Source organism: Oncorhynchus keta, chromosome 35 (assembly GCF_023373465.1).
Source record: "Oncorhynchus keta strain PuntledgeMale-10-30-2019 chromosome 35, Oket_V2, whole genome shotgun sequence".
NCBI lineage: Eukaryota > Metazoa > Chordata > Actinopteri > Salmoniformes > Salmonidae > Oncorhynchus > Oncorhynchus keta.
The window spans coordinates 11,713,677-11,739,863 of record NC_068455.1 but is presented as its reverse complement, the minus strand read 5'-3'; the positions used below and the strand labels follow the sequence as shown (position 1 = coordinate 11,739,863).

The window sequence follows — 26,187 nt, the reverse complement described above, 5'->3', positions numbered from 1 at the left end:
TCTACCAGTTCAGGTGTTCCTGACCTTTCCATGCATGGCTATCTACCAGTTCAGGTGTTCCTGACCTTTCCATGCATAGCTATCTACCAGTTCAGGTGTTCCTGACCTTTCCATGCATGGCTATCTACCAGTTTATGTGTTCCTGACCTTTCCATGCATGGCTATCTACCAGTTCAGGTGTTCCTGACCTTTCCATGCATGGCTATCTACCAGTTAAGGTGTTCCTGACCTTTCCATGCATGGCTATCTACCAGTTCAGGTGTTCCTGACCTTTCCATGCATGGCTATCTACCAGTTCAGGTGTTCCTGACCTTTCCATGCATGGCTATCTACCAGTTCAGGTGTTCCTGACCTTTCCATGCTATCTACCATGGCTACCTTTCTATGGCTATCTACCAGTTCAGGTGTTCCTGACCTTTCCATGCATGGCTATCTACCAGTTCAGGTGTTCCTGACCTTTCCATGCATGGCTATCTACCAGTTCAGGTGTTCCTGACCTTTCCATGCATAGCTATCTACCAGTTCAGGTGTTCCTGACCTTTCCATGCATGGCTATCTACCAGTTTATGTGTTCCTGACCTTTCCATGCATGGCTATATACCAGTTCAGGTGTTCCTGACCTTTCCATTCATGGCTATCTACCAGTTCAGGTGTTCCTGACCTTTCCATGCATGGCTATCTACCAGTTCAGGTGTTCCTGACCTTTCCATGCATGGCTATCTACCAGTTTATGTGTTCCTGACCTTTCCATGCATGGCTATCTACCAGTTTATGTGTTCCTGACCTTTCCATGCATGGCTATCTACCAGTTTATGTGTTCCTGACCTTTCCATGCATGGCTATCTACCAGTTCAGGTGTTCCTGACCTTTCCATGCATGGCTATCTACCAGTTTATGTGTTCCTGACCTTTCCATGCATGGCTATCTACCAGTTTATGTGTTCCTGACCTTTCCATGCATGGCTATCTACCAGTTTATGTGTTCCTGACCTTTCCATGCATGGCTATCTACCAGTTCAGGTGTTCCTGACCTTTGTTGTTTGCTACCGAGTTGGTTGTTCAGGTTTAAACCAGGTGTGGTGTGTTAGATAATTAGCATGTAGTTCAGCCATGCGTTTATTCTCCCTCAGTAGTAGTTCTAATCATCTTCTATTTGATGTAGCTCTGTCTTTTAAACTAAGTTGTACATGAATCATGTTCTATTTGATGTAGCTCTGTCTTTTAAACTAAGTTGTACATGAATCATGTTCTATTTGATGTAGCTCTTGTCTTTTTAACTAAATTGTACATGACGAAATATGGTGATTTTAAACTAATGAATGCAATTAACTAATCATGTTTTCCATAGTGTTACCTGGTCTAATTAACAAAGTAAAGTTATTCTATTTAAATGCTACTTCTCATTGGTTAATAAGTGTGGGTGGGGTTGAGGATCAAAGGGGATAAATGTTTTCCATAGTGTTACCTGGTCTAATTAACAAAGTAAAGTTATTCTAATTAAATGCTACTTCTCATTGGTTAATAAGTGTGGGTGGGGTTGAGGATCAAAGGGGATACATGTTTTCCATAGTGTTACCTGGTCTAATTAACAAAGTAAAGTTATTCTAATTAAATGCTGCTTCTCATTGGTTAATAAGTGTGGGTGGGGTTGAGGATCAAAGGGGATACATGTTTTCCTTTTCTTTCAGCTGAGATTTGAACACCATTTTACATTGTGCTCCACAGACAGTTGATTTAGGCTGTTCTGGTAGACAATATTTAGTCCCAGTAAGGGGAGTTGGGCTCTGTTTAGAGGTGGAAAAGGGGTAATCCCCTAGTTATGCTGTTTACCATTTAGGCCCAGACTTAGATGCAGTAGGAACCCTTTTGAGACATTGAGTTTTAGACTCGACATTTGTCATTTTTTGTGAGTTTTCATGTCCTGAATATTGCTGCTATGGACTGTTTGAGACAAGCCTTATATCCTGAAACCCTATATCTGTAATAAATTCAGGTATTATTTTTGTACAATTGTGGGTCCACTTCATTCCGACCTATCACCTCCCTTGGCTTCTCTGGGTCCGCTATTTTGCATGCACGCTGAGGAACTTGAAGCTTTTCACCCTCTCCACTCATGTGGTCGGGGACGTTCCCTCTCCTGAAGTCCTTGATCAGCTCCTTCATTTGGTTGACATTAAGGGAGTGGTTATTTTCCTGGCACCACTCCACCAGGGCCCTCACCACCTCCCTCCCTGTAGTCTCGTCATTGTTGGTAATCAGGCCTACCTCTGTTACCTGCAAACTTGATGATTGAGTTGGACATGCGCATGGTCACGTAGTCATGGGTGAACAGGGAGTGCAGAAGGGGGCTGAGCACGCACCCTTGTGGGGTCCCCTTGTTGATGATCAGTGTGGTGGAGGTTTTGTTGCCTACCTGTACCACCTGGAGTCGGCCCTTCAGGAAGTCCATGACTCTGTTGCACAGGGCGGGGTTCAGACCCAAGGGCCCCGAGCTTAGTGATGAAATTGGAAGGCACTATGGTGTTGAAGGATGAGCTGTAGTCGATGAACAGCATTCTTACATCGGTATTCTTCTTATCCAGATGGGAAAGGCAGTGCGATTGCTACATCCATGGATCTGTTGGGGCGGTATGTAAATTGTTGTGGGTCTAGGGCAGGGGTGTCGAACTCATTCCATGGTGGGCCAAGTGTCTGTGTGATTTATTATTTTTTTTATGTTTTTTTAAAAAAATTACCTAAAAAAAAACAGGTGAGGGGAGTTCCTTACTAATTAGTGACTTTAATTCTATCAAGTACAAGGGTGGAGCAAAAATCTGCAGACATTCGGTCCTCCATGGAATGAGTTTGACACGTGGTCTAAGGTGTCGGGTAAGATGGAGGTGATATGATCCTTGACTAGTCTCTCAAAGCACTTCATGATGACAGGACTGAGTGCTACGTGGCGATAGACATTTAGGGAAGGTACTTTCACTTTCTTGGGTACAGGAACAATGGTGGGCATTTTGAAGCAAGAGGGGATGACAGACTGGGATAGGGAGAGATTGAATATGTCTGTAAACACTCCAGCCTGCTGGTCTGCACAACTCTGAGGATGCAGCTTGTTATGCCGTCTGGGCCGGCAGCCTTGCGAGGGTTAACATGCTTAAATGTCTTAGTCGTGTCGGCCACGGCGAACGTGAGCGGACATTCCTCCTGAGCAGACAGTCCTCGTAGGCAGACAGTCCTAGTGGGCAGACAGTCCCCGTGTTTCGCTTATCCGAGAGCAAGGCGTTGGTGTGGTTTTCGCCTTTATAGTCTGTGATTTTCTGGAGTCCCTGCCACATACAGTGACTAAGTATTCAACCCCTTTGTTATGGTTTGTTATGGTTTGTTATGGTTCGTTATGGTTTGTTATGGTTTGTTATGGTTTGTTATGGTTTGTTATGGTTTGTTATGGTTTGTTATGGTTCGTTATGGTTTGTTATGGTTTGTTATGGTTTGTTATGGTTTGTTATGGTTTGTTATGGTTTGTTATGGTTTGTTATGGTTTGTTATGGTTTGTTATGGTTTGTTATGGTTCGTTATGGTTTGTTATGGTTCGTTATGGTAAGCCTAAATCCTTAACAAGAAATCACATAAGTTTCATGGACTCACTCTGTGTGCAATGACAGTATTTAACATGCTTTTTGAATGACTACCTCGACCCAATTTGTAAGTCGCTCTGGATAAGAGCGTCTGCTAAATGACTTAAATGTAATGTAAATGTCTGTACCCCACACATACAATTATCTGTAAGATCCCTCAGTCGAGCAGTGAATTTCAAACACAGATTCAACCACAGGGAGGTTTTCCAATGCCTTGCACAGAAGGGCACCTATTGGTAGATGGGTAAAAAAAACTGTAGGAGACATTGAATCTTGAATTGAGAATAGTGAAGTTATTAATTACACTTTGGATGGTGTATCAATACACCCAGCCGCTACAAAGATACAGTGTCCTTCCTAACTCAGTTGCCGGAGAGGAAACCACTTAGGGATTTCACCATGAGGCCAATGGTGACATTAAAACAGAGTTTAATGGCTGTGATAGGAACAAACTGATGGATGAACAACATTGTAGTTCTTCCACAATGCTAACCCAATTGACACAGTGAAGGGAAGGAAACCTGTACAGAATATAAAAAAATCCCAAACATGCATCTTGTTTGCAACAACTAACTAAAGTAAAACTGAAAAAAAATGTGGCAAAGAAATTAACTCAATGTCCTGAATAGAAAGTGTTAAGTTTGGAACAAATCTAACATAACACATTACCGAATACCACTTTTTCAAGCACTGTGGTGGCTGCATCAGGTTGTGGGCAAGGACTTGGGAGTCTTTTAGGATAAAAATAAACGGAATGGAGCTAGACACATGCAAAACCTTGTTCAGTGTGCTTTCCACCAGACACTGGGAGATTAAATCACCTTTCAGCTGGACAATAACCTGAAACACAAGGCCAAATATACACTGGAGTATCTTACCAAGATGACATTGAATGTTCCTGAGTGGCCTAGTTACAGATTTGACTATGGAAAGACTTGAAAATGGCTGTCTAGCAATGATCAACCACCAACTTGACAGAGCTCGAAGAATTTTTTAAATAATGATGTGCAAATATTGTACAATCCAAGTGTTCAAAACTCTTAGACTTAACCAGAAAGACTCACAGCTCTAATCACTGCCAAAGGTTATTCTAACATGTGTTGACTCAGTGGCATGAATACTTATGAACATTAGATATTTAAGTATTTAATTTTTTAAATACATTTGCAAAAATGTCTAAAAACATGTTTTCACTTTTGTCATTGTGGGTTATTGTGTGTACATTTTTGCATTCAGGATGTAACTAAATGTGGAATAAGTCTGGGGGTATGAATGAGTTAATAAACACCATGGATTCAGTAATGGCCATCATAGCATCAAGATCTACTTTTACGTAAGGAAGTTGGGTTTGCTAAGCAAGGATAATAATGCTGTCAAGAGAGAAGCCTTCGTGAGCTTAAGGAAGAGCTGGTTGCCTCCACAAGAAAGCCAACAAATATCTAGCGAAAATGCTTGTTGAGGAGTTTAGATGTTTTGGTGCTATGCTTGTTATTACACACACCTTTCTTCACACACACCTCTACCCTTCACCTGTGCAGGCAGGCAGGCTGGCTGGCTGGCTGGCTGCCTGGCTGGCTGCCTGGCTTGCTGGCTGGCTTGCTGGCTTTCTTCTCAGTAAATAAAAATAATGTCCATGTTAGTAGAACACACACAGTGTTTTCTACATTTTTCCTGTTAATCGTAATTGATCTGTATAGTAGACCAGTCTGCCATGCGTTCTCCTGACCACTGTAACCACTACAATGGCTGCTGGCTTGTTCATGTCGGTTAATGTTGTGTTTGAGTTTGGCAGCGGTTCTTTTATGGGTTACATTATCCTGCTGTAGCTGGGGAGAACAAGGGGATTTTTATTCAACCTTTATTTAACTAGGCAAGTCAGTTAAATCAAATTCTTATTTTACAATGACGGCCTACTCCGGCCAAACCCTAACCCGGACGACGCTGGGCCAATCATGGCCGGATGTGATATAGCCTGGATTCGAACCAGGTACTGTAGTGAAGCCTGGTGTCTCTGTAGCAGAAGAGTTGGGATGTGGCCCTGGGGTCTCTGTAGCAGTAGAGTTGGGACGTGGCCCTGGGGTCTCTGTAGCAGTAGAGTTGGGATGTGGCCCTGGAGTCTCTGTAGCAGTAGAGTTGGGACGTGGCCCTGGGATCTCTGTAGCAGTAGTTGGGACGTGGCCCTGGGGTCTCTGTAGCTGTAGAGTTGGGAAGTGGCCCTGGTGTCTCTGTGTAGCTGTAGAGTTGGGATGTGGCCCTGGGGTCTCTGTGTAGCTGTAGAGTTGGGACGTGATCCTAGTGTCTCTGTGTAGCTGTAGAGTTGGGACGTGGCCCTGGGGTCTCTGTAGCTGTAGAGTTGGGACGTGGCCCTGGTGTCTCTGTTTAGCTGTAGAGTTGGGAAGTGGCCCTGGTGTCTCTGTGTAGCTGTAGAGTTGGGATGTGGCCCTGGGATCTCTGTAGCAGTAGAGTTGGGACGTGGCCCTGGGGTCTCTGTAGCTGTAGAGTTGGGACGTGGCCCTGGTGTCTCTGTGTAGCTGTAGAGTTGGGATGTGGCCCTGGGGTGTAGCTGTAGAGTTGGGATGTGGCCCTGGGGTCTCTGTAGCTGTAGAGTTGGGAAGTGGCCCTGGTGTCTCTGTGTAGCTGTAGAGTTGGGACGTGGTCCTAGTGTCTCTGTGTAGCTGTAGAGTTGGGACGTGGCCCTGGGGTCTCTGTAGCTGTAGAGTTGGGACATGGCCCTGGGATCTCTGTGTAGCTGTAGAGTTGGGACGTGGCCCTGGTGTCTCTGTGTAGCTGTAGAGTTGGGACGTGGCCCTGGGGTCTCTGTGTAGCTGTAGAGTTGGGACGTGGCCCTGGTGTCTCTGTGTAGCTGTAGAGTTGGGACGTGGCCCTGGGGTCTCTGTGTAGCTGTAGAGTTGGGAAGTGGCCCTGGGGTCTCTGTGTAGCTGTAGAGTTGGGAAGTGGCCCTGGGGTCTCTGTGTAGCTGTAGAGTTGGGACGTGGCCCTGGGGTCTCTGTGTAGCTGTAGAGTTGGGAAGTGGCCCTGGGGTCTCTGTGTAGCTGTAGAGTTGGGAAGCTGCTGCCCTGGGGTAGAGTTGGGACGTGGCCCTGGAGTCTCTGTAGCTGTAGAGTTGGGAAGTGGCCCTGGGCCCTGGGGTCTCTGTAGCTGTAGAGTTGGGACGTGGCCCTGGGGTCTCTGTGTAGCTGTAGAGTTGGGAAGTGGCCCTGGGGTCTCTGTGTAGCTGTAGAGTTGGGAAGTGGCCCTGGGGTCTCTGTGTAGCTGTAGAGTTGGGACGTGGCCCTGGGGTCTCTGTGTAGCTGTAGAGTTGGGAAGTGGCCCTGGGGTCTCTGTGTAGCTGTAGAGTTGGGACGTGGCCCTGGAGTCTCTGTAGTTGTAGAGTTGGGAAGTGGCCCTGGGGTCTCTGTAGTTGTAGAGTTGGGACATGGCCCTGGGATCTTTGTGTAGCTGTAGAGTTGGGACGTGGCCCTGGTGTCTCTGTGTAGCTGTAGAGTTGGGACGTGGCCCTGGGGTCTCTGTGTAGCTGTAGAGTTGGGACGTGGCCCTGGTGTCTCTGTGTAGCTGTAGAGTTGGGACGTGGCCCTGGGGTCTCTGTTTAGCTGTAGAGTTGGGAAGTGGCCCTGGGGTCTCTGTGTAGCTGTAGAGTTGGGAAGTGGCCCTGGGGTCTCTGTGTAGCTGTAGAGTTGGGACGTGGCCTGGGGTCTCTGTGTAGCTGTAGAGTTGGGAAGTGGCCCTGGAGTCTCTGTAGTTGTAGAGTTGGGAAGTGGCCCTGGGGTCTCTGTAGCTGTAGAGTTGGGACATGGCCCTGGGATCTTTGTGTAGCTGTAGAGTTGGGACGTGGCCCTGGTGTCTCTGTGTAGCTGTAGAGTTGGGACGTGGCCCTGGGGTCTCTGTGTAGCTGTAGAGTTGGGACGTGGCCCTGGTGTCTCTGTGTAGCTGTAGAGTTGGGACGTGGCCCTGGGGTCTCTGTTTAGCTGTAGAGTTGGGAAGTGGCCCTGGGGTCTCTGTGTAGCTGTAGAGTTGGGAAGTGGCCCTGGGGTCTCTGTGTAGCTGTAGAGTTGGGACGTGGCCTGGGGTCTCTGTGTAGCTGTAGAGTTGGGAAGTGGCCCTGGGGTCTCTGTAGCTGTAGAGTTGGGACGTGGCCCTGGGGTCTCTGTGTAGCTGTAGAGTTGGGAAGTGGCCCTGGGGTCTCTGTGTAGCTGTAGAGTTGGGACGTGGCCCTGGGGTCTCTGTAGTTGTAGAGTTGGGAAGTGGCCCTGGGGTCTCTGTAGCTGTAGAGTTGGGATGTGGCCCTGGGGTCTCTGTGTAGCTGTAGAGTTGGGACGTGGCCCTGGGGTCTCTGTGTAGCTGTAGAGTTGGAACGTGGTCCTAGTGTCTCTGTGTAGCTGTTGAGTTGGGAAGTGGCCCTGGGGTCTCTGTGTAGCTGTAGAGTTGGGACGTGGCCCTGGGGTCTCTGTGTAGCTGTAGAGTTGGAACGTGGTCCTAGTGTCTCTGTGTAGTTGTAGAGTTGGGAAGTGGCCCTGGGGTCTCTGTAGCTGTAGAGTTGGGAAGTGGCCCTGGGGTCTCTGTGTAGCTGTAGAGTTGGGAAGTGGCCCTGGGGTCTCTGTGTGTGACTCTAAGGGCAACAGGAGAAACCCTGTTAACCTGCTGACCAATGAGAAACTGAGCAGCTGCTCGTCTCTTTATCAATTCAAATTCAATTCAATTCAATTCAAGGGTCTTTATTGGCATGGGAAACGTGTTAACATTGTCAAAGCAAGTGAGGTAGATAATATACAAAAGTGAAATAAACAATAAAAATTAACAATAAACATTACACATACAGAAGTTTCAAAACAATAAAGACATTACAAATGTCATATATATACAGTGTTGTAACAATGTACAAATGGTAAAAGTACACAAGGGAAAAATAAATAAGCATAAATATGGGTTGTATTTACAATGGTGTTTGTTCTTCACTGGTTCCCCTTTGCTCGTGGCAACAGGTCTCAAATCTTGTTGCTGTGATGGCACACTGTGGAATTTCACCCAGTATATATGGGAGTTTATCAAATTGGGTTTGTTTTCAAATTCTTTGGATCTGTGTAATCTGAGGGAAATATGTCTCTCTAATATGATCATACATTGGGCAGGAGGTTAGGAAGTGCAGCTCAGTTTCCACCTCATTTTGTGGGCAGTGAGCACATAGCCTGTCTTCTCTTGAGATCCTTGTCTGCCTACGGCGGCCTTTCTCAATAGCAAGGCTATGCTCAAGGAGTCTGTACATAGTCAAAGCTTTCCTTAAGTTTGGGTCAGTCACAGTGGTCAGGTATTCTGCCACTGTGTACTCTCTCTTTATCTCTCTCTCTCTTTTTACTGCCCTCTTTATGGTCCTTCTGTGGCTCAGTTGGTAGAGCATGGCGCTTGTAACGCCAGGGTAGTGGGTTCGATTCCCGGGACCACCCATACGTAAAATGTATGCACACATGACTGTAAGTCGCTTTGGATAAAAGCGTCAGCTAAATGGCATATATTATTATTATTATTATTATTATATTATTTATCTCTCTCTCTCTCTTTCTCTCTCTCTTTCTCTCTCTCTCTTTATCTCTCTCTCTCTTTATCTCTCTCCTTATCTCTCTCTCTGGGGTGAGCAGCGCTCTGCCCTCCCTTCATTATTAATGAGAGGACGTTTTGCTCAGTGTGTTTGTGTGCTTGGACACTAGTGTGGGCGTGTGTGTTTTGCAGATGACTGCGAGCCGGCCGGCTGAGTAGAGGAACGGGAGCCGCCCCCTCTGCCACCTGCAGCCATGAATGGTAAGACCACGGCTTCATTACTCTGTGTGTGTGTCTGTGTGTGTGTGTCTGTGTGTGTCTGTGTGTGTCTGTGTGTGTCTGTCTGTGTGTGTGTGTCTGTCTGTGTGTGTGTGTGTGTGTGTGTGTGTGTGTGTGTGTGTGTGTCTGTCTGTCTGTGTGTCTGTGTGTCTGTGTGTGTGTGTGTGTGTTCGGTCATTTTCCCGCTCTCCCTCAATGGCACATTCAGCTGTATTATAATTATGAGTCTCTACCCTCCAGACTGTCCTCGCTGCAGGAGCAGGTTATAGTTCACTGTGCTGTTCACTGCAGCACCACTCTGTCTCTCACTATCCAGCTCCTGTATCTGTTCTACTGCTGTATCTACTGTACCTGGGTCTGTTCTACTGCTGTATCTACTGTACCTGAGTCTGTTCTACTGCTGTATCTACTGTACCTGAGTCTGTTCTACTGCTGTATCTACTGTCTACTGTACCTGAGTCTGTTCTACTGCTGTATCTACTGTACCTGAGTCTGTTCTACTGCTGTATCTACTGTACCTGAGTCTGTTCTACTGCTGTGTCTACTGTACCTGAGTCTGTTCTACTGCTGTATCTACTGTCTACTGTACCTGAGTCTGTTCTACTGCTGTATCTACTGTACCTGAGTCTGTTCTACTGCTGTATCTACTGTACCTGAGTCTGTTCTACTGCTGTATCTACTGTCTACTGTACCTGAGTCTGTTCTACTGCTGTATCTACTGTACCTGAGTCTGTTCTACTGCTGTATCTACTGTACCTGATACTGTTCTACTGCTGTATCTACTGTCTACTGTACCTGCGTCTGTTCTACTGCTGTATCTACTGTCTACTGTACCTGAATCAGTTCTACTGCTGTATCTACTGTCTACTGTACCTGAATCAGTTCTACTGCTGTATCTACTGTCTACTGTACCTGAGTCTGTTCTACTGCTGTATCTACTGTACCTGAGTCTGTTCTACTGCTGTGTCTACTGTACCTGAGTCTGTTCTACTGCTGTATCTACTGTCTACTGTACCTGAGTCTGTTCTACTGCTGTATCTGCTGTACCTGAGTCTGTTCTACTGCTGTATCTACTGTACCTGAGTCTGTTCTACTGCTGTATCTACTGTCTACTGTACCTGAGTCTGTTCTACTGCTGTATCTACTGTCTACTGTACCTGAATCAGTTCTACTGCTGTATCTACTGTCTACTGTACCTGAATCAGTTCTACTGCTGTATCTACTGTCTACTGTACCTGAGTCTGTTCTACTGCTGTATCTACTGTACCTGAGTCTGTTCTACTGCTGTATCTACTGTCTACTGTACCTGAGTCTGTTCTACTGCTGTATCTACTGTACCTGAGTCTGTTCTACTGCTGTATCTACTGTACCTGAGTCTGTTCTACTGCTGTGTCTACTGTACCTGAGTCTGTTCTACTGCTGTATCTAATGTCTACTCTACCTGAGTCTGTTCTACTGCTGTATCTACTGTACCTGAGTCTGTTCTACTGCTGTATCTACTGTACCTGAGTCTGTTCTACTGCTGTATCTACTGTACCTGAGTCTGTTCTACTGCTGTGTCTACTGTACCTGAGTCTGTTCTACTGCTGTATCTAATGTCTACTGTACCTGAGTCTGTTCTACTGCTGTATCTACTGTCTACTGTACCTGAGTCTGTTCTACTGCTGTATCTACTGTACCTGAGTCTGTTCTACTGCTGTATCTACTGTACCTGAGCCTGTTCTACTGCTGTATCTAATGTACCTAAAGTCTGTTCTACTGCTGTATCTACTGTCTACTGTACCTGAGTCTGTTCTACTGCTGTATCTAATGTCTACTGTACCTGAGTCTGTTCTACTGCTGTACCTGAGTCTGTTCTACTGCTGTGTCTACTGTACCTGAGTCTGTTCTACTGCTGTATCTACTGTCTACTGTACCTGAGTCTGTTCTACTGCTGTATCTGCTGTACCTGAGTCTGTTCTACTGCTGTATCTACTGTACCTGAGTCTGTTCTACTGCTGTATCTACTGTCTACTGTACCTGAGTCTGTTCTACTGCTGTGTCTACTGTATCTGAGTCTGTTCTACTGCTGTATCTACTGTACCTGAGTCTGTTCTACTGCTGTATCTACTGTACCTGAGTCTGTTCTACTGCTGTATCTAATGTACCTGAGTCTGTTCTACTGCTGTATCTACTGTCTACTGTACCTGAGTCTGTTCTACTGCTGTATCTAATGTCTACTGTACCTGAGTCTGTTCTACTGCTGTATCTACTGTACCTGAGTCTGTTCTACTGCTGTGTCTACTGTACCTGAGTCTGTTCTACTGCTGTATCTACTGTCTACTGTACCTGAGTCTGTTCTACTGCTGTATCTGCTGTACCTGAGTCTGTTCTACTGCTGTATCTACTGTACCTGAGTCTGTTCTACTGCTGTATCTACTGTCTACTGTACCTGAGTCTGTTCTACTGCTGTGTCTACTGTATCTGAGTCTGTTCTACTGCTGTATCTACTGTACCTGAGTCTGTTCTACTGCTGTATCTACTGTACCTGAGTCTGTTCTACTGCTGTATCTACTGTACCTGAGTCTGTTCTACTGCTGTATCTACTGTACCTGAGTCGTTCCCTCCCTGATACTGTTATGTTGTATCTAACTGTTCTACTGCTGTCCCTCCTCTGATGCTTTTCTGTTGTATCTAACTCTACGATGATGGCCTGACAGACTGTACCTGAGGCCTGACAGACGTGTAGGCCTGACAGACGTTCTACTGCTGTATATATATATATGCCATTTAGCAGACGCTTTTATCCAAAGCGACTTACAGTCATGTGTGCATACATTCTACGTATGGTTCTACTGCTGGTCCCCTGAATCGAACCCACTATCCTGGCGTCTACTGTCTAGCTGTACCATGCTCTACCAACTGTGCTACAGAAGGACCTGTAGGCCTGATAGACTGCTGTAGGCCTGATAGACTGCTGTAGGCCTGACAGACGCTGTATCTAGGCCTGACAGACGTGTAGGCCATGACAGATGTGTCCTGTATCTAGACGTACCTAGGCCTGACAGACTGTAGGCCTTGACGTACCTGGAGGCCTGACCAGTCTGACGCTGTATCTAGGCCTGAGTCAGACGTGCAGGCCTGACAGACGCTGTATCTAGGCCTGATAGACGTGTAGGCCTGACAGACGTGTAGGCCTGACAGACGTGTAGGCCTGAGTCAGACGTGTAGGCCTGACAGACGTGTAGGCCTGACAGACGTCTGCAGGCCTGACAGTCTGTTCTAGGCCTGACAGACGTCTGCAGGCCTGACAGACGTGTAGGCCTGACAGACGTGTAGGCCTGACATACGTGTAGGCCTGACAGACGTGCAGGCCTGACAGACGTTCTAGGCCTGACAGACGTGTAGGCCTGACAGACGTGCAGGCCTGACAGACTGTACCTGAGGCCTGACAGATAGTTTGACACCCTCTCTCCGTCTCCATTGTAGGTGACCTCAGTGTGTGGGCTATCTCTCCAGAAGAGAGGAACAAACATGATAAACAGTTTGACACCCTCTCTCCGTCTCCAGGTGACCTCAGTGTCTGGGCTATCTCTCCAGAAGAGAGGAACAAACATGATAAACAGTTTGACACCCTGTTCTCTCCGTCTCCAGGTGACCTCAGTGTGTGGGCTATCTCTCCAGAAGAGAGGAACAAACATGATAAACAGTTTGACAGTCTGTTCCCTGTATCTCTCCGTCTCCAGGTGACCTCACTGTGTGTGGGCTATCTCTCCAGAAGAGAGGAACAAACATGATAAACAGTTTGACACCCTGTTCTCTCCGTCTCCAGGTGACCTCAGTGTGTGGGTACCTATCTCTCCAGAAGAGAGGAACAAACATGATAAACAGTTTGACACCCTCTCTCCGTCTCCAGGTGACCTCAGTGTGTGGGCTATCTCTCCAGAAGAGAGGAACAAACATGATAAACAGTTTGACACCCTCTCTCCGTCTCCAGGTGACCTCAGTGTCCCTGTGGGCTATCTCTCCAGAAGAGAGGAAGAAACATGATAAACAGTTTGACACCCTCTCTCCGTCTCCAGGTGACCTCAGTGTGTGGGCTATCTCTCCAGAAGAGAGGAAGAAACATGATAAACAGTTTGACACCCTCTCTCCGTCTCCAGGTGACCTCAGTGTGTGGGCTATCTCTCCAGAAGAGAGGAACAAACATGATAAACAGTTTGACACCCTCTCTCCGTCTCCAGGTGACCTCAGTGTGTGGGCCTATCTCTCCAGAAGAGAGGAAGAAACATGATAAACAGTTTGACACCCTCTCTCCGTCTCCAGGTGACCTCAGTGTGTGGGCTATCTCTCCAGAAGAGAGGAACAAACATGATAAACAGTTTGACACCCTCTCTCCGTCTCCAGGTGACCTCAGTGTGTGGGCTATCTCTCCAGAAGAGAGGAAGAAACATGATAAACAGTTTGACACCCTCTCTCCGTCTCCAGGTGACCTCAGTGTGTGGGCTATCTCTCCAGAAGAGAGGAACAAACATGATAAACAGTTTGACACCCTCTCTCCGTCTCCAGGTGACCTCAGTGTGTGGGCTATCTCTCCAGAAGAGAGGAAGAAACATGATAAACAGTTTGACACCCTCTCTCCGTCTCCAGGTGACCTCAGTGTGTGGGCTATCTCTCCAGAAGAGAGGAAGAAACATGATAAACAGTTTGACACCCTCTCTCCGTCTCCAGGTGACCTCAGTGTGTGGGCTATCTCTCCAGAAGAGAGGAACAAACATGATAAACAGTTTGACACCCTCTCTCCGTCTCCAGGTGACCTCAGTGTGTGGGCTATCTCTCCAGAAGAGAGGAAGAAACATGATAAACAGTTTGACACCCTCTCTCCGTCTCCAGGTGACCTCAGTGTGTGGGCTATCTCTCCAGAAGAGAGGAACAAACATGATAAACAGTTTGACACCCTCTCTCCGTCTCCAGGTGACCTCAGTGTGTGGGCTATCTCTCCAGAAGAGAGGAAGAAACATGATAAACAGTTTGACACCCTCTCTCCGTCTCCAGGTGACCTCAGTGTGTGGGCTATCTCTCCAGAAGAGAGGAACAAACATGATAAACAGTTTGACACCCTCTCTCCGTCTCCAGGTGACCTCAGTGTGTGGGCTATCTCTCCAGAAGAGAGGAACAAACATGATAAACAGTTTGACACCCTCTCTCCGTCTCCAGGTGACCTCAGTGTGTGGGCTATCTCTCCAGAAGAGAGGAAGAAACATGATAAACAGTTTGACACCCTCTCTCCCACCATGGGCTACATCTCAGGTACCAAGACACCGCATGCGTCCACACCAACATTTTACTACGTTTTCTCCCCATCTCTCCATACTGTGATGTCTTTTCTGTTGTCTCTCTCTCGTTCTCTCTTTCTCGTTCTCTCTCTCTCGGTCTCTCTCTCTTGCTCTCTCTCGTTTGCTCTCTCTTTCTCTCTCTTGTTCTCGCTCTTTCTCTTTCTCTCTCTTGTTCTCGCTCTTTCTCTTTCTCTCTCTTGCTCTCTCTCTCTTGCTCTTCTCTCTTGCTCTCTTGCTCTCTCTCTCTCTCTCTTGCTCTCTCTCTCTCTCTCTCTCTCTCTCTCTCTCTCTCTCTCTCTCCCTCTCTCTTGTTCTCTCTCTCCAGGGGAGCGGGCCAGGAAGTTCTTCTTGCAGTCGGGTCTTCCCTCCTCGGTTCTTGCAGAGATATGGTACAGACAGACAGACAGACAGACAGACAGACAGACAGACAGACAGACAGACAGACAGACAGACAGACAGACAGACAGACAGACAGAGGAATTTCCAGGTGACTAAAGGAGAGCAGTCGTTGATAAGGTCATTTTAAAAGATTTTACAAGTTGCTCAACAGAGAATTATAATATTATTAACCTTAATCCTTAACAGTCTAAGCTGGATGGAGGGGGGTTATTTAGCTATTTGATTTTGATGAAACATTTGATTTGATTTATTAGGATCTCCATTAGCCAATGGCGACAGCTAGTCTTACTGTGGTCCGACATTACAGACAAAACCATTGAATTTGGCCTTACTGCTATTAGCACATAGAAATGCATTGGATACCAGATTCATACATGGAAAAACAGATGGTCAAAAATATATCAGAGAATAAAGTTTCATTTAAAGTTTCTGTCCTGTATCTGAGAGATATAAGAAAGACCAGGGTTGTTATTATTATTATTATCATTTGTTTATTTAATTTATTTTGGCGATAAACTACTTCCATATCCAGTCTCTTCAGAAAGTATTCACACCCCTGGACTTTACATTTAGTTACTTCCTGAATATAGAATGGATTACATTGTCACTGGCCAGTAATAGATTACATTGTCATCGCCAGCCAGTAATAGATTACATTGTCACCATTGTCACTGGCCAGTAATAGATTACATTGTCACTGGCCAGTAATAGATTACATTGTCACCGACCAGTAATAGATTACATTGTCACCGGCCAGTAATATATTACATTGTCACTGGCCAGTAATAGATTACATTGTCACACACAATACCCAATACTGTCAAAGTGGAATTATGTTTTTCAACACTTTTACAAATTAATACAAAATGAAAAGCTAAAATGTCTTGAGTCAACAGTTATTCAATCCCTTTGTTATTGCCTAAATAAGTGAATGGGTAAAATGTGCTTAACAAGTCACTGTGTGTGCAGTAATAGTGTTTAGCATGATTTTTGAATGACTACCTCATCTCGGTACTCCACACATCTGTAGGGTCCCTCAGTCGAGCAGTGAATTTCAAACACAGATTCAACTACAAAGACCAGGGAGGTTTTCCATTGCCTCACAAAGAAGGGCACCTATTGGTAGATACAGATATTTTTTAAAGCAGACATTGAATATCCCTTTGAGCATAGTGACATTATTAATTACACTTTGGATGATGTATCAATACACCCAGTCACTACAAAGATACAGGCGTCCTTCCTAACTTAGTTTCCGGAGAGGAAGGAAACCGCTCAGGGATTTCACCATGAGGCCAATGGTGACTTTAAAACAGTTAGAGTTTAATGGCTGTGATAGGAGAAAACTGAGGATGGATCAACAACATTGTAGTCACTCCACAATACTAACCTAAATGACAGTGAAAAGAATGGAAACCTGTACACAATAAAAATATTCAAAAACATACATCCTGTTTGCAACAATGCACTAAAGTAATACTGCAAAAATGTGGCAAAGAAACTACCTTTTATCCTGAATACAAAGTGTTAGGTTTGGGGAAAATCCAATACAACAACACATTACTGAGTACAACTCTCCATATTTTCAAGCATAGACATGGCTGCATCATGTTATGGGTATGCTTGTCATTATTAAGGACGGGAGTTTTTCAGGATAAAAAGAAACAGAATGGAGCTAAGCACTGGCAAAATCAGTCGGCTTTCCACCAGACACTGGGAGAAGAATTCACCTTTCAGCAGGATAATAACCTAAAACACAAGGCCAAATATACACTGGATTTTCTTACCAAGATGACAGTGAAGAAGAGTCCTGTAAACGCCAGCTGAGAGGCACTTAGGAAGTCCGCTACTGAATCACACACCGTCACAGAATACAGTAATAGTCCTCAGCCCTTGCGCCTCCAGTCAAACACTATAAACATTTATGAGAACAATCCATAACATTCTACCCGCACCTTGCGTGTGACTGGAACGAATTGCAAAAATCGCTGAAGTTGGAGACTTTTATCTCCCTCACCAACTTCAAACATCAGCTATCTGAGCAGCTAACCGATCGATGCAGCTGTCCATAGTCTATTGGTAAATAGCCCACCCATTTTCACCTACCTCATCCCCATACTGTTTTTATTCATTTACTTTTCTGCTCTTTTGCACACCAATATCTCTACCTGTACATGACCATCTGATCATTTATCACTCCAGTGTTAATCTGCAAAATTGTAATTATTCGCCTACCTCCTCATGCCTTTTGCACACAATGTATATAGACTCCCTTTTTTTCTACTGTGTTTTTGACTTGTTAATTGTTACTCCATGTGTAACTCTGTGTTGTTTACTCCATGTGTAACTCTGTGTTGTCTGTTCAGACTGCTATGCTTTATCTTGACCAGGTCTCAGTTGCAAAAGATAACTTGTTCTCAACTAGCCTACCTGGTTAAATAAAGGTGTTCTCAACTAGCCTACCAGGTTAAATAAAGGTGTTCTCAACTAGCCTACCTGGTTAAATAAAGGTGTTCTCAACTAGCCTACCTGGTTAAATAAAGGTGTTCTCAACTAGCCTACCAGGTTAAATAAAGGTGTTCTCAACTAGCCTACCTGGTTAAATAAATGTGTTCTCAACTAGCCTACCTGGTTAAATAAAGGTGTTCTCAACTAGCCTACCAGGTTAAATAAAGGTGTTCTCAACTAGCCTACCTGGTTAAATAAAGGTGTTCTCAACTAGCCTACCAGGTTAAATAAAGGTGTTCTCAACTAGCCTACCTGGTTAAATAAAGGTGTTCTCAACTAGCCTACCAGGTTAAATAAAGGTGTTCTCAACTAGCCTACCTGGTTAAATAAAGGTGTTCTCAACTAGCCTACCAGGTTAAATAAAGGTGTTCTCAACTAGCCTACCTGGTTAAATAAAGGTGTTCTCAACTAGCCTACCTGGTTAAATAAAGGTGTTCCCAACTAGCCTACCAGGTTAAATAAAGGTGTTCTCAACTAGCCTACCAGGTCAAATAAAGGTGTTCTCAACTAGCCTACCAGGTTAAATAAAGGTGTTCTCAACTAGCCTACCAGGTTAAATAAAGGTGTTCTCAACTAGCCTACCTGGTTAAATAAAGGTGTTCTCAACTAGCCTACCAGGTTAAATAAAGGTGTTCTCAACTAGCCTACCTGGTTAAATAAAGGTGTTCTCAACTAGCCTACCAGGTTAAATAAAGATGTTCTCAACTAGCCTACCTGGTTAAATAAAGGTGTTCTCAACTAGCCTACCTGGTTAAATAAAGGTGTTCTCAACTAGCCTATCTGGTTAAATAAAGGTGTTCTCAACTAGCCTACCAGGTTACCAACTAGCCTAGGTTAAATAAAGGTGTTCTCAACTAGCCTACCTGGTAAATAAAGGTGTTCTCAACTAGCCTACCAGGTTAAATAAAGGTGTTCTCAACTAGCCTACCTGGTTAAATAAAGGTGAAATCAATAAAATAAACTAACACTGGCAGATTGTGCCTACCAGGTTTAAAGAAAGGGTTAAAAAATATAACAAATGCTAAACATTAACTTTATTCACAGGAAAATATAACATGCTAAACACACACAGTACACACACACACACACACACACACACACACACACACACACACACACACACACACACACACACACACACACACACACACACAGACGTGTGCTGGCATTCGATCTTGTGACCAGCTGCTCTCCAGCAACACACAGAGTAAGGAAGTAACACGTAATCAATATGTCTAGATGTTTGGATGGATATATGGATATTCCATAGTAATGACCCTCTCTGACCCCCAGGGCGCTGGCTGACATGGGTAAGGATGGGAAGATGGACAGGTTGGAGTTCTCCATCTCCATGAAGCTCATTAAGCTCAAACTGCAGGGCACGCCCCTTCTCCCAACTTTACCAATCATCATGAAGCAACCGCCAGTGCCCGCCCTTAACCCCTCCTCTACGGACGCCATGTCCGCCTCGCGCCACGGTACTTTAAAACAGACACGCGGACACACATGCGTAGACTTCTCTTCTGTTCTCAGTATGTCTGTAGATGCTTCATCTTAATATTTATTTTGTCTCTTTAATGTTGTGTGTCTCTCCAGGAATGGGTTCCGTGCCAAACCTTTCTATGATGCCTGGAGGCATCGCCATGCTCACCCCTAACCTCTCATCCATGACACCTATTAGCGGCCTCACCCCCATGATCCCAACAGCTACAGGCATGGCCCCCCTGGTTTCCACGTCAACGATGCCCATTCCCTTGCTGCCGTCCATTGGCAGCCCCGCTTTGCCCAACGGCACTATGAGTATTCTACAGCAATTCCCACCAGGGTACATGGGGACAGGTAAGTCTCTGTCTCTGTATGTCTCTCTGTTTCTCTGTATGTCTCGCTCTGTCTCTGTATGTCTCTCTCTGTCTGTCTCTGTATGTCTCTCTCTGTCTGTCTCTGTATGTCTCTGTCTGTCTCTGTATGTCTCTGTATGTCTCTCTCTGTCTGTCTCTGTATGTCTCTCTCTGTCTGTCTCTGTATGTCTCTCTCTGTCTGTCTCTGTATGTCTCTCTCTGTCTGTCTCTGTATGTCTCTCTCTGTCTCTGTATGTCTCTCTCTCTCTGTCTCTGTATGTGTCTCTGTGTCTCTCTTTGTGTCTCTCTCTCTGTCTCTGTATGTGTCTCTCTGTGTCTCTCTCATCAGTGGTTTTCAGCAGGTGTGTTGCAAAACGTTCCCTCATCTTATACACCCGGTTGATTAGATTTGGGAGCACCAGTGTCTCCTAAAGACAGCATCATACATTGAACTCATCTTTTATCCATGTTTCAGGCAGTTGTTACAGTTGTATAATTTATTTTTAAAGTCATTTTGATCATTTATTTCACCTGTGAGAATCGTTAGCACTGATCAGGCTGAGCTGTACCACGGCCTCTGTCACAGAGACGGAGCATGGCTTTAAAACGTAGAATCTCGCTTGTCTCAAACTGTTGAAAAGTAATATAATATTAATATTATAATATTAACAGGGCTGCATTTCTATCTATCTCGTATTCACAGGGTGCTCTTAAAGGGATACACATTCATCATGATGAGTAAGGAACTTATTCACAGGACGCTCTTAAAGGGATACACACATTCATCATGATGAGTAAGGAACTTATTCACAGGACGCTCTTAAAGGGATACACACATTCATCATGATGAGTAAGGAACTTATTCACAGGGCGCTCTTAAAGGGATACACACATTCATCATGATGAGTAAGGAACTTATTCACAGGGCGCTCTTAAAGGGATACACACATTCATCATGATGAGTAAGGAACTTATTCACAGGACGCTCTTAAAGGGATACACACATACATCATGATGAGTAAGGAACTTATTCACAGGGCGCTCTTAAAGGGATACACACATTCATCATGATGAGTTAGGAACTTATTCACAGGACGCTCTTAAAGGGGTACACACATTCATCATGATGAGTAAGGAACTTATTCACAGGACGCTCTTAAAGGGATACACACATTCATCATGATGAGTAAGGAACTTATTCACAGGGCGCTCTTAAAGGGATACACACATTCATCATGATGAGTAAGGAACTTATTCACAGGGCGCTCTTAAAGGGATACACACATTCATCATGATGAGTAAGGAACTTATTCACAGGGCGCTCTTAAAGGGATACACACATTCATCATGATGAGTAAGGAACTTATTCACAGGACGCTCTTAAAGGGATACACACATACATCATGATGAGTAAGGAACTATGAAAATAATGAGTTTATTAAAAATTTGTAATTTTTTTATTATGGATCAGGGTCGTTAGGAAAAAATAGGTGTGCAGCACTGGTCTTTCTTTCATCAAGGTGTGTCCCGGTTCAATAAAGGTTGGGAACCAGTGCTCTATATTTCATTAATACTGTTAGCTCCAATGGCAATACCTTAACAAGGCCCGGCGAGCAGTCTGTCTAGAAAGGAAATGAGAGGAAGTGCTGTGTCACCAGGCTCTACTGAGTGGATATCATGCTGTATTTGTAATGAAACCATACAATGTTAATATAAATGGCCTTCATAAGGAACTCAATCAACGTGTGTGTCCAGGCATGTCTCTCTCTGCACCGTACGTATCCTCTCCTCTGGGTCCCTCTGCACCGTACGTATCCTCTCATCTGGGTCCCTCTGCACCGTACGTATCCTCTCCTCTGGGTCTCTCTGCACCGTACGTATCCTCTCCTCTGGGTCTCTCTGCACAGTACGTATCCTCTCCTCTGGGTCTCTCTGCACCGTACATATCCTCTCCTCTGGGTCTCTCTGCACAGTACGTATCCTCTCCTCTGGGTCCCTCTGCACCGTACGTATCCTCTCCTCTGGGTCTCTCTGCCATACGTATCCTCTCCTCTGGGTCTCTGCACCGCACGTATCCTCTCCTCTGGGTCTCTCTGCACCGTACGTATCCTCTCCTCTGGGTCCCTCTGCACAGTACGTATCCTCTCCTCTGGGTCCCTCTGCACCATACGTATCCTCTCCTCTGGGTCCTCTGCACCGTACGTATCCTCTCCTCTGGGTCTCTCTGCACAGTACGTATCCTCTCCTCTGGGTCCCTCTGCACCATACGTATCCTCTCCTCTGGGTCTCTCTGCACCGTACGTATCCTCTCCTCTGGGTCTCTGCACCGTACGTATCCTCTCCTCTGGGTCCCTCTGCACAGTACGTATCCTCTCCTCTGGGTCCTCTGCACAGTACGTATCCTCTCCTCTGGGTCCCTCTGCACAGTACGTATCCTCTCCTCTGGGTCTCTCTGCACCGTACGTATCCTCTCCTCTGGGTCCCTCTGCACCACGTATCCTCTCCTCTGGGTCTCTCTGCACCGTACGTATCCTCTCCTCTGGGTCTCTCTGCACCGTACGTATCCTCTCCTCTGGGTCCCTCTGCACCGTACGTATCCTCTCCTCTGGGTCTCTCTGCACCGTACGTATCCTCTCCTCTGGGTCTCTCTGCACCGTACGTATCCTCTCCTCTGGGTCTCTCTGCACAGTACGTATCCTCTCCTCTGGGTCCCTCTGCACCGTACGTATCCTCTCCTCTGGGTCCCTCTGCACCGTACGTATCCTCTCCTCTGGGTCCCTCTGCACAGTACGTATCCTCTCCTCTGGGTCTCTCTGCACCGTACGTATCCTCTCCTCTGGGTCTCTCTGCACCGTACGTATCCTCTCCTCTGGGTCTCTGCACCAGTGTATCCTCTCCTCTGGGTCCCTCTGCACAGTACGTATCCTCTCCTCTGGGTCTCTCTGCACAGTACGTATCCTCTCCTCTGGGTCTCTCTGCACCGTACGTATCCTCTCCTCTGGGTCTCTCTGCACAGTACGTATCCTCTCCTCTGGGTCTCTCTGCACCGTACGTATCCTCTCCTCTGGGTCCCTCTGCACAGTACGTATCCTCTCCTCTGGGTCTCTCTGCACCGTACGTATCCTCTCCTCTGGGTCTCTCTGCACAGTATGTATCCTCTCCTCTGGGTCCCTCTGCACAGTACGTATCCTCTCCTCTGGGTCTCTCTGCACAGTACGTATCCTCTCCTCTGGGTCTCTCTGCACCGTACGTATCCTCTCCTCTGGGTCTCTCTGCACAGTACGTATCCTCTCCTCTGGGTCTCTCTGCACCGTACGTATCCTCTCCTCTGGGTCTCTGCACCGTACGTATCCTCTCCTCTGGGTCCCTCTGCACCGTACGTATCCTCTCCTCTGGGTCTCTCTGCACCGTACGTATCCTCTCCTCTGGGTCTCTCTGCACCGTACGTATCCTCTCCTCTGGGTCTCTCTGCACCGTACGTATCCTCTCCTCTGGGTCTCTCTGCACAGTACGTATCCTCTCCTCTGGGTCTCTCTGCACCGTACGTATCCTCTCCTCTGGGTCTCTCTGCACAGTACGTATCCTCTCCTCTGGGTCTCTCTGCACAGTACGTATCCTCTCCTCTGGGTCTCTCTGCACAGTACGTATCCTCTCCTCTGGGTCTCTCTGCACCGTACGTATCCTCTCCTCTGGGTCTGTCTGCACCGACGTATCCTCTCCTCTGGGTCTCTCTGCACCGTACGTATCCTCTCCTCTGGGTCTCTCTGCACAGTACGTATCCTCTCCTCTGGGTCCCTCTGCACCACGTATCCTCTCCTCTGGGTCCCTCTGCACCGTACGTATCCCTCTCCTCTGGGTCTCTCTGCACAGTACGTATCCTCTCCTCTGGGTCCCTCTGCACCGTACGTATCCTCTCCTCTGGGTCTCTCTGCACCGTACGTATCCTCTCCTCTGGGTCTCTGCACCGTACGTATCCTCTCCTTTGGGTCCCTCTGCACAGTACGTATCCTCTCCTCTGGGTCCCTCTGCACAGTACGTATCCTCTCCTCTGGGTCCCTCTGCACAGTACGTATCCTCTCCTCTGGGTCTCTCTGCACCGTACGTATCCTCTCCTCTGGGTCCCTCTGCACCGTACGTATCATCTCCTCTGGGTCTCTCTGCACCGTATGTATCCTCTCCCTGGGTCTCTGCACCGTACGTATCCTCTCCTCTGAGTCCCTCTGCACCGTACGTATCCTCTCCTCTGGGTCTCTCTGCACCGTACGTATCCTCTCCTCTGGGTCTCTCTGCACCGTACGTATCCTCTCCTCTGGGTCTGTCTGCACACACGTATCCTCTCCTCTGGGTCTCTGCACCGTACGTATCCTCTCCTCTGGGTCTCTCTGCACCGTACGTATCCTCTCCTCTGGGTCTCTGCACCGTACGTATCCTCTCCTCTGGGTCCCTCTGCACAGTACGTATCCTCTCCTCTGGGTCCCTCTGCACAGTACGTATCCTCTCCTCTGGGTCTCTCTGCACCGACGTATCCTCTCCTCTGGGTCTCTCTGCACATACGTATCCTCTCCTCTGGGTCTCTCTGCACCGTACGTATCCTCTCCTCTGGGTCCCTCTGCACAGTACGTATCCTCTCCTCTGGGTCTCTCTGCACCGTACGTATCCTCTCCTCTGGGTCCCTCTGCACAGTACGTATCCTCTCCTCTGGGTCCCTCTGCACAGTACGTATCCTCTCCTCTGGGTCTCTCTGCACCGTACGTATCCTCTCCTCTGGGTCTCTCTGCACAGTACGTATCCTCTCCTCTGGGTCTCTCTGCACAGTACGTATCCTCTCCTCTGGGTCTCTCTGCACAGTACGTATCCTCTCCTCTGGGTCCCTCTGCACAGTACGTATCCTCTCCTCTGGGTCCCTCTGCACAGTACGTATCCTCTCCTCTGGGTCCCTCTGCACAGTACGTATCCTCTCCTCTGGGTCTCTCTGCACAGTACGTATCCTCTCCTCTGGGTCCCTCTGCACAGTACGTATCCTCTCCTCTGCGTCTCTCTGCACCGTACGTATCCTCTCCTCTGGGTCCCTCTGCACTACGTATCCTCTCCTCTGGGTCTCTCTGCACCGTCGTATCCTCTCCCCTGGGTCTCTCTGCACCGTACGTATCCTCTCCTCTGGGTCCCTCTGCACCGTACGTATCCTCTCCTCTGGGTCTCTCTGCACAGTACGTATCCTCTCCTCTGGGTCTCTCTGCACAGTACGTATCCTCTCCTCTGGGTCTCTCTGCACCGTACGTATCCTCTCCTCTGGGTCCCTCTGCACAGTACGTATCCTCTCCTCTGGGTCTCTCTGCACAGTACGTATCCTCTCCTCTGGGTCTCTCTGCACCGTACGTATCCTCTCCTCTGGGTCTCTCTGCACCGTACGTATCCTCTCCTCTGGGTCTCTCTGCACCGTACGTATCCTCTCCTCTGGGTCTCTCTGCACCGTACGTATCCTCTCCTCTGGGTCTCTCTGCACCGTACGTATCCTCTCCTCTGGGTCTCTCTGCACCGTACGTATCCTCTCCTCTGGGTCTCTCTGCACAGTACGTATCCTCTCCTCTGGGTCCCTCTGCACCGTACTATCCTCTCCTCTGGGTCTCTCTGCACCGTACGTATCCTCTCCTCTGGGTCTCTGCACCGTACGTATCCTCTCCTCTGGGTCCCTCTGCACAGTACGTATCCTCTCCTCTGGGTCCCTCTGCACAGTACGTATCCTCTCCTCTGGGTCCTCTGCACAGTACGTATCCTCTCCCTCTGGGTCTCTGCACCGTACGTATCCTCTCCTCTGGGTCCCTCTGCACTGTACGTATCCTCTCCTCTGGGTCTCTCTGCACCGTACGTATCCTCTCCTCTGGGTCTCTCTGCACCGTACGTATCCTCTCCTCTGGGTCCCTCTGCACCGTACGTATCCTCTCCTCTGGGTCTCTCTGCACCGTACGTATCCTCTCCTCTGGGTCTCTCTGCACCGTACGTATCCTCTCCTCTGGGTCTCTCTGCACCGTACGTATCCTCTCCTCTGGGTCTCTCTGCACAGTACGTATCCTCTCCTCTGGGTCCCTCTGCACCGTACGTATCCTCTCCTCTGGGTCCCTCTGCACCGTACGTATCCTCTCCTCTGGGTCTCTCTGCACCGTACGTATCCTCTCCTCTGGGTCCCTCTGCACCGTACGTATCCTCTCCTCTGGGTCTCTCTGCACCGCACGTATCCTCTCCTCTGGGTCTCTGCACCGTACGTATCCTCTCCTCTGGGTCCCTCTGCACAGTACGTATCCTCTCCTCTGGGTCCCTCTGCACAGTACGTATCCTCTCCTCTGGGTCTCTCTGCACCGTACGTATCCTCTCCTCTGGGTCTCTCTGCACAGTACGTATCCTCTCCTCTGGGTCTCTCTGCACCGTACGTATCCTCTCCTCTGGGTCCCTCTGCACAGTACGTATCCTCTCCTCTGGGTCTCTCTGCACCGTACGTATCCTCCCCTCTGGGTCTCTCTGCACAGTATGTATCCTCTCCTCTGGGTCCCTCTGCACAGTACGTATCCTCTCCTCTGGGTCTCTCTGCACAGTACGTATCCTCTCCTCTGGGTCTCTCTGCACCGTACGTATCCTCTCCTCTGGGTCTCTCTGCACAGTACGTATCCTCTCCTCTGGGTCT

The 26,187-nt window shown here is 47.4% G+C and overlaps 1 protein-coding gene and 2 long non-coding RNA genes across 7 annotated transcripts in view; 1 reads left to right on the top strand and 2 right to left on the bottom strand.

Annotated features, from left to right (window-relative positions):
* The window catches only part of LOC127915632 (intersectin-2-like), a 49,532-nt gene that overhangs the window by 14,380 nt on the left and 8,965 nt on the right, over positions 1 to 26,187 (top strand). Inside the window, exons 2-7 of the mRNA XM_052495855.1 lie at positions 9,365 to 9,433; positions 14,567 to 14,740; positions 15,092 to 15,155; positions 18,967 to 19,151; positions 19,270 to 19,512; positions 21,267 to 21,351. Of these exons, the coding sequence (XP_052351815.1) occupies positions 9,427 to 9,433; positions 14,567 to 14,740; positions 15,092 to 15,155; positions 18,967 to 19,151; positions 19,270 to 19,512; positions 21,267 to 21,351 (758 nt within the window). The 5' untranslated portion in view covers positions 9,365 to 9,426. The remainder of the gene's footprint in view (positions 1 to 9,364; positions 9,434 to 14,566; positions 14,741 to 15,091; positions 15,156 to 18,966; positions 19,152 to 19,269; positions 19,513 to 21,266; positions 21,352 to 26,187) is intronic.
* LOC127915845 (uncharacterized) lies at positions 9,475 to 11,935 on the bottom strand. Of its 5 annotated transcripts, none has more exons than XR_008092511.1 (4): positions 11,297 to 11,523; positions 10,396 to 10,718; positions 9,835 to 10,363; positions 9,475 to 9,802 (listed from the first exon to the last, which is right to left on the bottom strand). It is a non-coding gene; the product is annotated as an uncharacterized LOC127915845 (long non-coding RNA). The 5 variants fall into 5 exon arrangements; XR_008092505.1 differs by having other exon boundaries at positions 10,648 to 10,718; XR_008092509.1 differs by having other exon boundaries at positions 10,073 to 10,363; positions 10,648 to 10,718.
* LOC127915847 (uncharacterized) lies at positions 13,307 to 14,214 on the bottom strand. The gene is made up of 3 exons (XR_008092514.1): positions 14,086 to 14,214; positions 13,518 to 13,679; positions 13,307 to 13,432 (listed from the first exon to the last, which is right to left on the bottom strand). It is a non-coding gene; the product is annotated as an uncharacterized LOC127915847 (long non-coding RNA).